General features: G+C 38.6%; 1 protein-coding gene across 5 annotated transcripts in view; it reads left to right on the forward strand.

Moving 5' to 3' along the window:
• Positions 1 to 3603: 3603 nt before the first annotated feature.
• Positions 3604 to 14355, forward strand: part of ankhd1 (ankyrin repeat and KH domain containing 1) — a 29258-nt gene continuing 18506 nt past the window's right edge. For all 5 annotated transcript variants that reach the window (XM_088293561.1, XM_088293560.1, XM_088293564.1 and 2 more), the window contains exons 1-2: positions 3604 to 4058; positions 6503 to 6656. In XM_088293561.1, coding sequence (XP_088149687.1) covers positions 3780 to 4058; positions 6503 to 6656 — 433 coding nt within the window. In that variant the 5' untranslated portion in view covers positions 3604 to 3779. The remainder of the gene's footprint in view (positions 4059 to 6502; positions 6657 to 14355) is intronic.

Genomic DNA, 14355 nt, shown 5'->3' on the forward strand with positions numbered 1-14355 from the left:
CTGAAAAATGATGATTTTCGAGGTACAAGGATTCCGCCCGATGGCAGCATTTGCACTGTAATTTATTTGTTTACTAACCATCTCACTGTGATATATAATAGAAACGGGAAAGACTGCAACTCTATTGCACAAAGGGAAAAAAAGTGTCAACATGGTACAATCTCTTTGGAGAAAATTGTGCTTGCAGCACTGTAGGAATCACGGTGGAGTTTTCCTACTTCCTTTGGGCCACAAAATCTCATCCACATCACAAAAATTATCTTCACTTACTTTGAGCTATTTCAGAAAACTGGTTGATCGTTTCCTGCTCTTATGCTCAAGTGACTCAATAATGTGAACATTGGACAAGCAGTTTTGAGAAATTCAATTCTGATCTGAGAAATATACCAGAGCAACTGAGAAAAGGTGCGAAAACTAATTTTTTGTATCCACATGTTTTTATTAGTGTCAATAAACATACTCATTTTGTGGATCAAGCATTACACACTCATCTTGATATATGTGCCTTTCCAAAAACCGAAGTAAAGTGAGAAAGTACAGAGAACTGACTTGTTTACAACCCTGTCAAATTTGAAAGATTAAAAAATAAAAAAATATACAGAAAGAGGCATCAAAATTGTGAGAAAATCAAGCCATTCCTTCCACAAACACTACTTTCAGCTGAATTTGATTAAACCATGCCCGCTCAACTGTCAAATGATGGAATATATTCCACCGCGTGTCCACACGCTGGCTCGCAAGTTTGAATTTTTTTTTAAATGTCAAAACCAAAAAAAGCACAAGTTACTGTGCAATATTTGGCTCCAACAATCCTGTTTGTTCTGAACATTTCATCGAGGGTAAGTTTTAAGACATTAACATTAGAAACACAGGTTACAAATGGTAGCCATTTTCAATGTTTACATTTTAGTTCAGTACTCTTTAGTGACACAGATTTACAAAATATATTATCTCACGTCAGATATTGGTGTTTCGTTGCTGTAATTTGTAGTGATGGTCGGGACACACACTTCCCAGCATGCTTTGCGGTGCTTATTGTAAATAGCTGTTGCCCTTTCATGCTTTGGTGCGAGTATGACTGTGATGTCATTGATGATGACAAATAAAGGCACAAATGATCATCTCACATGTAATGGACATATAAGTTGAACTGCGGCTCAAGTGTGGGCGTGAGTCGTGGCCGATAGCAGCTCTTGAATGAATGTGCATCCTGTTACCGCTCAGGGGAATAAAGTGACTGAGAGCCTCAGTGACTTTGTCATCCTTTAACTATATTTGAGGGTATTACAATATTGAATGTACATACATGTCAGAAATGGAGGCTTCAATGGTGATTTAAGCCAAACTGTCAGTTATTCGCAATAACGGGGTGAAATGGTCTTATTGTTTTCATTTCCACGTGTCTTTGCACAGATCTATGAGTTGTGCAGGGATCAAAATGGTTTATGACGGCCACTTTGTTATTGTGTCTATAAATGCTATGCGAATGACTTTAGCAAGTCATGGGTTTAACCCACATCTCGCCCTAAATCAGATGGGTTCGGTCCCAGTACAACCATGACCTTAAAGAGGATAAACTAGAACAATGCTTTTCAAAGTGTGGTACCAGTACCACTAGTGTAGCCAATATTCGTTTGTGGTAGAGAGGAAAAAATGGCAGCAAACATTTTAATAATAGAAACTCCAACATTTGACTTCAATTAAATGCTTTTAAGTAGGGGTGTTCGATATTACTACATTTCTCCCGACCAATACCAGTAAAACATTTAACTATTGAGTAATCAATGATTCTGATAACAGGTAAAAGAGCCACTGGTACTTTTGATAGAGAAAATTTCTATTAAACCCATGACAGATCATTTTAAAGAAAGACCTTTCATTTATTTCAGATGAAAGGCAATAATTGGAATAGGCAATACAACACTATACAGGACAACTTTATTTCTATGGTGTATTTCATAAATTTAAGTTCATAGTAAAACACAAAAAACTCACTGATTTAGGATTCACTTGTAATAAATGAACAAAAGTGCAAAAGAAACAATGAGTTTTAGTCATTGTTCAAAAATAATAATAAGTGCAAAATAATACACTGTTTAACTTTTAACTGTTCAGCATGACACTTAAGTAGAGCTAGCCAATACAGTTGAGAGATGCATCACAAAGTATTTAATTAAATGTGACACTGAAAATTTTTTTTTTTTCTTACTTATTCAAAATGAGAAAATATATTCAATGGTTAAGGATAAAATATAATAAAATACAATAATCCATTCGTATTATAATTTATAGGGACATACAAGTAAAAAAAAAGTAGGTATCAGGTGACCATAGCACTCTGTATAATACACACGAGTAAATGAAAGTGCCATGTTGCCTATACTGCATACAATAGGAAAACTAGACATAAGTAATGCACTGAATAGCAAAAATGTTCAATTTTTTTCAGTCAGTGAAAGGAGATAAATGTGTAAAGTATATGCATAAGATACTATGATGCAGAAAGGCATTACCACCCGAATGAATATGTAAATATGGATAGCAAGGATCTGTAAGTATTCATATAAACATTATAAACATACACGTGTGCTTGTAAAAAGTTGCATCTTATTGGGCATATGGGAGAATGGACATGGATAGAATTAAAAAAAGAAAAAACACAGCTATGCAGGAATTGAGTTAGCAAGTAAATGTTTACATTTTGGTAGCAACACACTGATAATGTACCCTAAGCATTAATCTAAATTTTAAACTTACAGGCACATATTTGAGAGGGACAATGACAGCGAGATGCGCTCTGCCAATTCAGAGCCAAAATAACAAGAGTTTTAAATTGATCGCTTATGGGCTGCTGGATTAACAAAAAAAGGCATATGCAAGTATGCTTCCAAATGATGAATATCAGCCCTGTTAATCAGCCTGTAATGTCTATTACTACATTAAACACTGTACGTTTTCCATTGTGTTTCGGCAGATCAAATTCACAACAAAATTTATAATTAAAGTTCAAGTTTTACATCAAATAATTATTTCGACGAAATTGGGGTGTTTAAAATGTTTTTGGATAAACACAATTTACTCAAAAGTATTAATTTACAATATGCTGGTGTATATTGAAAACTTAAAAAGTTGCTTGTACATTGCCCAGTGACTTTACAGTTTCCTTTTTGTTTCTTCGAGTGCAATTCACTACTCCAATAATGTATATTTAAATTTGAATGTGTGCCCACCAAAAACATGAAAGTTGCACGTCTGGTCATTTCTAATGTTTATTTATAGTGACATTCACAGTCAGCAGAGCAGAATAAATACAATTCAGAGAGGTCCAATTGTGGCCTCAGTGTTGTCTTTAGCATGTATGTGACGTCCCGAAGAGAGTTTACGTGAAGTGGTAAAGCTAGCTACCAGTTAAGTTGGCCTTCCATGTCATTTCTTGACGTTCGTTATTCAGCCTCGTGATATTGGTAAACCTAACATGACGTTATGGGCTCTTGTTTGACAAGCGTTGATTATAGCGAATCAAAAGCCGATATTATTCAGAACGGACCAATGGGATTGCGAGAATTCTCACCATGGGCGGCCTTTCTCAGAAACACTGCGTATCGGGTTAGGTTGTTAGAAAGTTAATGGCTGGGGGAAAGAGAACCTCCTCAACCATAGCTTCGGGAGAGTTTCTGGATTCCCTGAAGTAAAACAACGCAAATAGCCACAAAGAAAGAGCCTGGACGGCCGGTTAAGTCGACAACTAGCTCGTTAACCCAAGTATCGTGAAAATAAGTATGCAGGATGCAGTAGCCGGGACGGCAATGCTGACGGACGGCTTCGAGGACGAGATTGACTCGGTGACTCCTCGCTCCCCAGTGGCAGGGATGGGGGTAGGAGCGACACCAGGAGGAGTCGGGCTAGGGGGCATTGGGATTGGCGTAGGTGGGAAGAAAGTACGCTTGTACGGGGAACCCGGCGGGCCCTCCGCAGAAAGACTGGATTTCAAACTAGCGGCCGCGGCCGTCCTCTCATCGGGTCCGGGATCCGGCAGCGACGAAGACGAGGTTTCAGAGGTAGCTAAGCTAAACTAAGCTAAGCTAAACTAGTTAGCTAAGCCTTGGCAGAACGCAAAGCTACATTCCTCCTCCTGCGCGAACTGGCTAGCTAATGTTAGCTCGCAGGTGCTAGCCACCTCCTCCCAGGCCGCTATAATTACGTAAAATAAACTCCACATTTTAGCAATACGCACATATTTCCACACGAGTTGTTTAGGAAGCGTTATATGCGGCTAATCTTGGTAATGTGCTGACAATAGTTCGCGCACACCGGCGCAAATGTTTTATTTATGCAGCTCAGGCTTTAATCGCGGCCTAGTTGGGTGGAAGCAACGACGGCCTCGTTCGATGCTGTCGTCTCCAAACACACATCACAAGTTTGCTCTTCATTTGGCTTTCCAGCCACCGCAAATAGAAGGTGCCCGTGAACCAACCGACGAACTGTGACATTTGATCAGCGGTTGCATTGCGATTACCGTGCTTTTCACGTTATCGAAGCCCCGTCGTCCCACGGCTAACTTTGCGAGGGACTGTAACCCGTATAATGTTTTAATTGCGAAACAGTTCGAATTTTCGACAGCTGGTGTTGTCATATAAGCCATTTTCCCCTTGGCTCATCGATGTAATATCGTGACCGATATTTTGTCAGCTCGGTTTAGTAAACAGAATTCGGAGTTTATCGAGTTTACGTCGATCAGTCTTACAACTTCCCATGTGGTGGCAGTCACAGCAGGACAGGTGTGATTGTATTTCCCCATCTCCTGTGAACACACCACTGGCTTAACAATGTCACCTCAACATTACATGAAATCAGGAGCACAACGTATATTTTGATAGCCAAACTAACAATTTGACAGTTGTCGGTTTGGGTTTTACTACAAACATTCATGTAGAATGGTAGATTCATTTCAATTTAAACCTCTGATTCCAATATTGTTATCTTGGTAATATAATGACTGTGATCTTAAATGCATTTAATGTGCCTTTCCATCGTTGCTGAGAATACACAGTTATTCATCAGTATTTTCTTCCATTGTCTTTATTTTTACAAAAATGCAGTATAAGCTGACGGAGGCGGCTACAGCCGTGAAAGCTTGATGCTTGTCAGCTGATATTAATATTTGTATAGAATATCTGAAGCAATGTGAAAAATATTGATGTTTGTCTCACATATTGGTAGTTGGTTGGATCATACTTAAAACTATTAATATCGTGAGGGAAATATAGAATCTCAATTATGTGCCTTCACTTAACTAGAATACTACGTGCACCTGAAACGGAGCATTTGTTGTGGTGTTTTACTACAGTCGAGATTTCAATGCTGTGTGCAGTAGCTAAAATCTGAGCCCCAGGATTAAACAGATGCCATTCCAGGCCCTTCCAGCTCTCTGGATACCAACACTCTGGGAACTGTAGTTCAATAGTAGTGAAGACTGATGTCCATTGTTGATTATAAAAGCCTTCATAGAACAACATCCCCTGTGAGTCGTGGCGCTCTTTGGTCCTGTGGCCGAATTCCTCCACGTTGCCAAATGCTAACGTTTGCTCTCGCAAATTGCTTTCATTAAATGCGTTGTCAGCCTCTACTTCCTTTTGCTAGTATTGCCTGTTGCTCATGCCTCGTTTTCCATGTTGTTTAAATCGTTAGCTTTAAAAGGTAATTTTAACTGCAGGAAACAAGTACGCAGTGAATTTTTTTCCCTTCAAAGTGAAGGGAGACACTATAGAAGCAGTCAGAAAGCCTTGAGGCAGATAGGATGCACCTATAGATAAAACTCAAAACACTGTCGCCTATTGTTTTAATCAGGAATGAATGAATTGAAAAGTAAAAACAACTAAACTGTAATAATAATTGTTGCCCTAAATGCACCCGTAGTAAGTGACGCGTACTTGGAACAGCTACAATTTTACTTTGAAGGCAAAGTTGTCATTCATTAGTGTCATAAGAAGCAATTATACAGCCTCATTTCAAAAGTAGTAGAGCAGATCTTAATGTTAGAGTTATGTGGTCTGTGATTTGAAACACAATTTCAAACATGACAACAATGGTATGATTGGGTTATTTGGTTTGAATATTACTTTCATTCTTTGAATGTTAGAAGGCTTAACCCTAGCGAAGCAACACAGCCATGGTATGGGATGTTGAGCTACTGTACTGTTCTCAATTGAATCTCTCCACGTGTTCCAGTGTTGTATTTCTTGACTGTAGTGCTGCCGTCACTCTCCTCTCCTATCCTTGTGCCCCCATTGCGGTAGACAAACAAGAAGAGCAAGCACGCTCGTTTTTTTTTTTTTTTTTTTAAAGGTCAAATTGTACAATGTAAAATTCCTTCCATTTTGTTGCCCCACCACACTTAGGTTTTCCCATTGTCATTGCCTTTCATGGGCTTGCTGCAGGATGCCAAGTTGTCGATTTAGAGAACTAATTGACCTCCCATTACGCTCGTCTCTGTGTTTTCCAGGTGGAGTCGTTCATTTTGGACCAGGAAGATCTGGATAACCCCATCATGAAGACAGCATCAGAGTTACTTTTGTCGAGTGCAACAGACGGCGTCGATTTGAGGACTGTTGATCCAGAGACACAGGCCCGACTTGAAGCGCTACTCGAAGCAGCAGGTACAGTTGCATTATCCACAAACACCCAAATTCACATGTTAATTTGTAGTTGATTACCACCCTAATGGCCAAATACCAAAAAGCTCTTCATTTTTACACTTAATTTCTAGAACATTAGCTTCCTTTGCCTTGCCCCTATCTTACTTACGATCTAAACAAGCAGCCTTTGTTTGTGGAATACCTCAGGGGGAAATTGCAAAAAAAAAAGAGCACCTGCTGGTTCTACAAGTATCATATCAACAAACAGTTTCCATGCAATTTGGTAAATAGAGTTCAGAGGATGTAATCAAGGTGTAAAAAAGTATGTGGCATAAGCCATTAGGCCTGGGTGCCCTGGCCTCATTTAGGCTTATGAACATTATGAGGCAGATTAACCCTGCAACGCACTCGAGCCTCCAACGCATGTAGAGGACCCGTGTGAACAAATACTGGCTAATCTTATCCTAGGCCTATTTCTCTTAGGCTAGTTATTACAGGTGAGGTTGTACCCGACGTCATTTTAAAATAGAAGTTATACATGATTTGATTCTTATGGAATAAAGTCTTCATTTGATCTATAGATAAAACATTTGTAAACCCAATCCTCAATAATCTGTTTAGTGTTTTATGGTAACTAGCATTGCATAATGACTATAAGGACTATTGCATCTCATTCGCTGGCGCCAAGTGCACAGTCCTAAATTGTTGTCATTTAGGATTTGAGGACTGTGGGCATAAAACATTTCCCCATTCTAATTAGTATTGTTTTAAATTTGTGACATCTCAGGCAGGAAGTTTACAGAAAGTTAGAGATGTATTTAGCTCAGTATAAAATTACTCTCACTTGACCTTTCATGAAGTCTGTTAAGTTGATTATCGTATCAATCAAGGAAGTTGAAAGTTAGATGTTCCGTGATTAGCGTCCACATTCAATAGGATCGTTTTGTCACCATTTTTATAATTGAAATATCTCTCAGGGCCAATATGTAACATTTATCAGGGTTCAACATTAATGGCTTGTGGCCACTACATGACTGTTTCGGGCCTGCTAAAGTTCACTGACGGTGGTCCGACAGGGCCACTACATATTTCATAAGTAAATGGAAAAAGAAGGGGGAGAAAAAAAAAATATATATAACATTAAATATTTTGAGTTTTTATCTACTTATCTGCCCAAGCGTCATTGACTACATTTACATGCAGTCATTGACCCTCTTCCAAACCCGAATAGTGGCAATTTTGTGGTTATGCAAGGGAATGTAAACACCTGAAAAAAGACCCCTCGGTGACTCCTTTTCTTCCCCAAATATTTGGTCATACGCATATCGAAAACCCCCCGTTCAAAGGAACATAGGTTTGTGTTCTGTGTATGCTTGTTCCATCTGAAAGGAATCTTGCGGCCTCCTTGGAAAGTCATATTTCCTAACCTTTCCTTCACCTTTCTTTCACCTTTGTTTGTTTACGTCAAAAGATCATGGAGAGATGAAAAGGTGCCTCCTTTCCTGAAATGAAAGGACAGCACTGTTCCAAACGAATTCTGCACCACTTTTGCTCATTGACAACCCTAGCTTATGGACTTTACCTGCAAAATAATATTAATTATCTTGTAATTATAATAATAAAATGCAAAAAATATACTAATAATTGCTAATAATTGTTTTAAAGGAGCACTGATGACATTTGTCATTGATTTTTGAATTGCTCATTTTCTAATAAATTATGGAAAGGTGTTAAATTATTTTGTTTGTGTCTAAACCACACCTTTCATTTTGTAACAAATAATTTTTTTCCCCCCTTTTTAACTTTTGAAATAGTTGAAATTCCACCATCTTCATCTATCTGAACCATTTCTACTTACGAGGGTAGCAGGCGTGCTGGAGCTTTTCCCAGCCGTCGTTGGGTAGTAGGCAGGATACGCCTGAACTGGTTGCAAGCCAATCGCCGGGCACACAAAGACAACTACTCGCACTCACACCGAGGGCCAATTTAGAGTGTCCCATTAACGTACAATATATGTTTTTGGAATGTTGGAAGAAACCGGAGAACCCGTAGAAAACCCACACTCGCCTGGGGGGTACAAACTACACACAGGAAGGCCGGAGCCAGAATCAAACCCTAAACCTTTGTTCAGTGAGGCTGACATGCTAACCAGTCGTCACCCCTGTTAGATCCTAAATATGAAATAATCATTGAAACTTATCATATTACGTCATGTATATCCAAGATCCAGATTGCCCTAAATGGTGGCATTTTACCCAAAAAATTAGAGACAACCTAATTTTTCGACTCGCGCATGTCTTACCAATGATACTAATACTTGATTTTTAGAATTTTTTTTTTTTTGAATTTTTTTTTAAATACTGAAGTACTTAGGCTCCACACTTCCTTCCATTTTTCAGCAATTTAGTGAAAATGAGTGGAACGGAATATTAACTTTGTAAATCGGGATTTCCCGCCCACTATTTAATTATGTATTAACGAGTGGTGGTTTGTCTTCGTGTGCCCTGCGATTGGCTGGCACCCAGTCCAAGGTATGCTTTGCCTACTGCCCGAAGACGGCAGAGATGGACTCCAGCACGCCCGCGACCCTCTTGATGATAAGTGGCTCAGATGACAGATGGATGGATGCATTTATTCATTTTTTGGGGGAAGGGGGGGGGGGTATCCCAAGGTGGCTGTAAATTGGCAATAGTTCAAATCACGTAACAAATTGAAATATTTAATTCTAAACTTTAGAAATTACGTTAATTCATAAATCTGTTCTTTTCAGCCGATACCGATCCGACAGAAAATAAAGTGATCGGCCCAGATTACCGATCATGCAGATTAGATTGGTACAATCCTATTCACCGGAAAGGCTATGATACAAGACCCTATTTATGCCTAGATTATTAATTGTATTTGATACAACTGAACTCGCAGTGATGAACAGCTTCAAAACCGCAAATTGTAATGTATTATTTAATAGTTGAATCATGTCAACAAAACCGATCTCTGAAATGCTTCTTAAGACTGTATATACGATGAAAGACTTCTGTAAGCAATTCCAATTTGGTGCGCCTATCTTTTTTTTGTCTTCTTATCTGTGTTAACACGAGACCCCTATCCAATTCGTTTGCATGCACCATGTGTACTGATCACAGCTTGCAAGCATTATGGCCCAAACTCAATTCTTAGAACTACACATCAACATCTGGCTGTGAAGCCTTCATGTAAAAAATAATAAAGTTGGTAATATTAATTATTACATTGCAGTTTAGTTGACCTGGACTGACTCTTTGAATCGCATTTACATCAATGTGGTAATAGCTCTATTGTCCACTGCCAGCAAAGATTTTCCTTTTTGTGTAGGCGTTGTTTTGTAATGTAATTTGTTGACGTTAGACTCACTTGACAAGTTATAGCCAATTTGTTAATCTAATAGAGATTCAGTGGATTTTAACTGAAAGAGGCCTGATTCCAATCACAGAATGTCTGATTCCAGTCTTTTCTTTTACTATTTGCTGTCTGATTTGTTGCATATCTGAATTGTGCTACCTCAGAGCAAAAAAAAATCTTGGACCATGTAGTTTAAATCCAGCCAAGGAGTAGTTGAAGTGGCCACAATTGTCAGTTTTGAATTTTTTCGGGGGATTGCTGGCAAGGGGTTTCCTGTTTTTTATTTTATTTATTTATTTTTTGGGGGGTACGCTGTAGATATGTCAAAATTGATTGTCTAATTAAATAACAACCATTTTAACAATTGAGTAATCCTTTAGTATCTTTCTTTAACTGAGAACTGTCCAAAACCTCTCCGTCTCAACACAATTGGACATGCACATTGAGAAAGAAATTTTCAGCTATTGGTCACTGTGAAAAAAAATAACATGAATAAAATGAAAAAAAAAGTCAGTGATTATGATTCTGTACAGGCTGAGGATGTGGCCACTCATTATGGGTTGTTAATATATTTGACCACTTGCCCAAAGTATTAATGCACTTCCTGCTTTTTACCAGACATAATTTTAGAAGCGTGTTGTACATGCTAACATTTTTGCATCATACCCCGACTACAAGGCAGCAAACTGTCAGCAACGTTATAACAGCTGGGGATAAACAAACAAAGAGCTGTTTTTAATTTGCACATTTGCCATGGAATGAGCTGGAAGCATAGTTGTTTCCACAAACAAACAGCTAGCAGCTAAAAAAAAAAAAAAAAAAAAGTTTTAAAAATCCCCTGTTTTCTGTCTGATTATTTTATGTGTTTTCCTGTTAAGTCCAATTTGTTTCTTGGGATGTTAAACCATGATTAAAATACTTTTTTTCTTTTTTAATTTGCATGGTAATGTTACAGACTGACGGTTGTACTAAATGTGCTGCCAGAAATGTGAAACCTGTCAAATACTACAACACAGATATCAAACAACTACTCACAGTACGATATAAAGTGTGGAAATACCCAAATATTGACGTTAAAAATAAATTCTCTTTCAACACTCAGCTAGTGTAAAGAGAAGATAGTCACTAACACAATGTTTAGTACAATGTTGAAAACTCTTTAACAGTGAGGGCATTATGTCGCATATAGGTAGTGGAGCCCTTCATTGCCCAATGTAATATATTTAGCAACCTGGTAAAAGGTGTCAACACTGCCTAGTTTGTGACCATTTTAAGTTGGCAGGCACACACACGTGCGCGCACACGCTCGCCCAAAATATTGCAAACAGTAGATCCTTGGCCCATGACTTCACCTAAGCCATCCTGTTACTGTTTGTAAACAGAGATAATTTTCCCATTGAAATAAATTTAAAGTTATATTTACCGTATTTCTATTGGCGTGTAGTTTAAACATACAGTACGATATGGAAATAAAATAAAATCACTTTCACTATGAGGAAGTAACACAGTCATTTAGTCCGAAGTCCCTGCAACACCTAGTCCTTCTTGCATGCAGCTCTGTGTGCTTTGCGAACTGTTGCATTGTGGGATGTGGTGGCCATTTTGGGATAGGGGTATCCATGGTGAACGTAAACATGACTCTGGAGCCACTCAGAGTGACAAACAGAATCTTAAAATGCAGGGAAGGGAAGGGAATTTACAGGGAAGCGTTACACAAGGAAGCCTTGCTATCAGGATCACGAAAGAGTTCTCGTGCTGTGGCCAAAGTTCAAACCCGGGCGGACTTTGACCACTCTTAGATTGTTTAATACTCGCTGGCGGGCACAGGTGCTGCCTCCTTGCGTCTGCTAGCTAATCGCTCCTCCTTCTGTTGTGGGAGGTTCCAGCATCCACAGAGGAACCAGGTTTTATTTATTTACTTGGCTCTTTGTGTATGTTAAGCATTTATGAGTATTGAGGAAAGCTGGGAGTCAAATTTGATTTATTACTATGATTACAATAGTACAGGTGGTATATTTTAGCAACCCAAACTGCGCTGTTAGCTCAAAAACCCTCATTTCACGTTTCACTATTGTTATATTTTTCAACTGTAAGACAATTATTAGAGGTGTTCCGATGAGGTTTTTATGCAGCAGATTCCGATACTAATCATTTGTGAGTGAGCTCGTCCGGTACTGATTCCGATACGAATCCCATGGATTAGCTACACATTTTTTGATTTAATAACTGCTTAATTGATGAATCAGATAAAAAAAAAAAATCTATCCAAATTGCCATCCCTTTATTATACAAAACAAAACCCTATTTCAAATTTACTTTACAGCCACTGCACTAAAATATGATTCAGTTACTAGCTTGGTTCAGTTACTAGCAGTTACTAGTGAGCTTTTTGCATCCATGCCAAGACTTGCGAACCTAGGCAACATTTATTCAAAAAATGTCCTCATAAAGAGTTGTTTGTGAACTGAATATTTTTGAAGCTTGATGCAATTGAAATGTTAATAAGAATACCTTACTTATGTCACACTAAACTAAAGGACAGTTAAAGGTTTGCTTTTTTCCTTTTCCCTTTTTCTTTTTCTTTTTTTTTTTTTTTTTTTTTTTGCTTCTAAAGGCCTCAACACACCAGTCCACTGTCGGAAAGTTGGTAAACGGAATCTGTTTGGTGTAGCAACGTCATAAAGTCTGAGCCATTGTTGGGGCGCGTTTGGCCGATTCAACATGTCGAATCGGGTCAGGCTGGCTCTTTGATTGAACCGTATACATAACCTCTGATCAGATTGGCAAAAGGAATGTGCCACTCCTGAGAATTTGAATAAAATTCCATTTGTATTCAGCCCGTTATTTTCGCAATTGAGTTTTTTTCAACGGAACATTTTCATTTTGTTTGGGCATTCAGTTTCCTCCTAATCAGAATACAAGGCTTCACGTAAACCCTGCTAATCGAGTAAATATCAGAAGCAGACTCCACTAACAATACGTTGGTGACAACTACGATTGCAAAGCGGTGGAACATTTCCTTACCTGTATTTAAGTTCCCTATTCACAGCCAGTCTTCAATTTTCTACATCCTTGTTAATTACCGTAAATTTCCGATTAATAACAATGGACATTTTCCGACTTTGAAAATTGGTTGTTTTGGCCACATAATCTTTTCTAGTCGGTGGGTTGGCAAAGTGTGCCGATTAAATGCGGTGTGCAACCACCGCTGTGGACCTCGAGTCGTGGCAGGTGGCCTGGCTGTTACCTTGCACAACATAAATCCGATGGCTGTGTTTGTATGGAAGAGAATGTGTTAATTTCAGTTGATCGGCAGGCTTTATTTTTTGATACGTATATTTCATTTATTCATATAGTGTTAAAATGATAAAGCCACCAATTTGTTTGCATTTATTGTAAACACATTTATGACTTACTAGAATGCGATTGGTACAATTTTGTCAAGGTGTCGTTTTGAATGCTTGAGAGACTGCAATTCAAAGTGTTTATTAGTAAGTTAACTCTAACACAAGTGGGCAAAAATGAGCTTTTATATCAATGTATGGTTAATTTTCCTTTATTTTCGTGTAATACTAACCTGTAATGCCAAACATTTATGCATAACTCTGATACTGCTTATTGTAATAATGTTTTGTCAGACATTATATGGGAAGGGGACCATGAAAAAAAATCTCATTAAATCGCTATGTTGAGTGAAAAAATTGTCAATTAGATTATTTTTACAATTCATACAGCCCTAGTGCTTTTCCACTCCATTCCAGCAACCCACCTCGGCTCAGCCGACGCACACGGGTGGATGACTCCGCTGAAAGCTTACTTACTCGCCCGCAGTGGGTGTCGTCTTCTGAGCTTCCGTTGCTTTTTAGATGCTCCTGTGTGTGATTTATCTTTACTATTTACTCAGTGCATAGGTGGGGGTGGGCCAGGGGCGGTCTTGTAACTAATATACAGTTTAAGACAAATTACAATTGTGTTAGAAAAAAACTATCAAGGATAAACCTCCGCCTTGTTTTGTCTCCCCTTGCGATCATTGTGCAATACTTGCTTGAGCGCCACACTAAGTTTAGCCTTCGTCAGACACTTGGTGGTAAAAAGGAGGCCTACAAAGTCAACCGCTTAGTTGAGCTTGTCCTCAAAACAGGCCTTTTGTTTTTGTCTCGACGAAGCATTAGCTTTGTTGTTAAAATGTACGCCACCACACCGAAGTGCATAAATAAATACGGTCCAAAAGTGGTTTTGCTAATTGCGAATGTCTCCACACTTGACCAATGTAGGTCATTAGCAAAAGTTGGTTTTTTCCACATGCTTGCTCTTGCCCCACACCCCACTTTTTTGGTTCTCT

Source organism: Idiotropiscis lumnitzeri, chromosome 4, assembly GCF_059441095.1.
Source record: "Idiotropiscis lumnitzeri isolate Australia: NSW breed Sydney's pygmy pipehorse chromosome 4, RoL_Ilum_1.0, whole genome shotgun sequence".
In the NCBI taxonomy this organism is placed as follows: Eukaryota; Metazoa; Chordata; class Actinopteri; order Syngnathiformes; family Syngnathidae; genus Idiotropiscis; species Idiotropiscis lumnitzeri.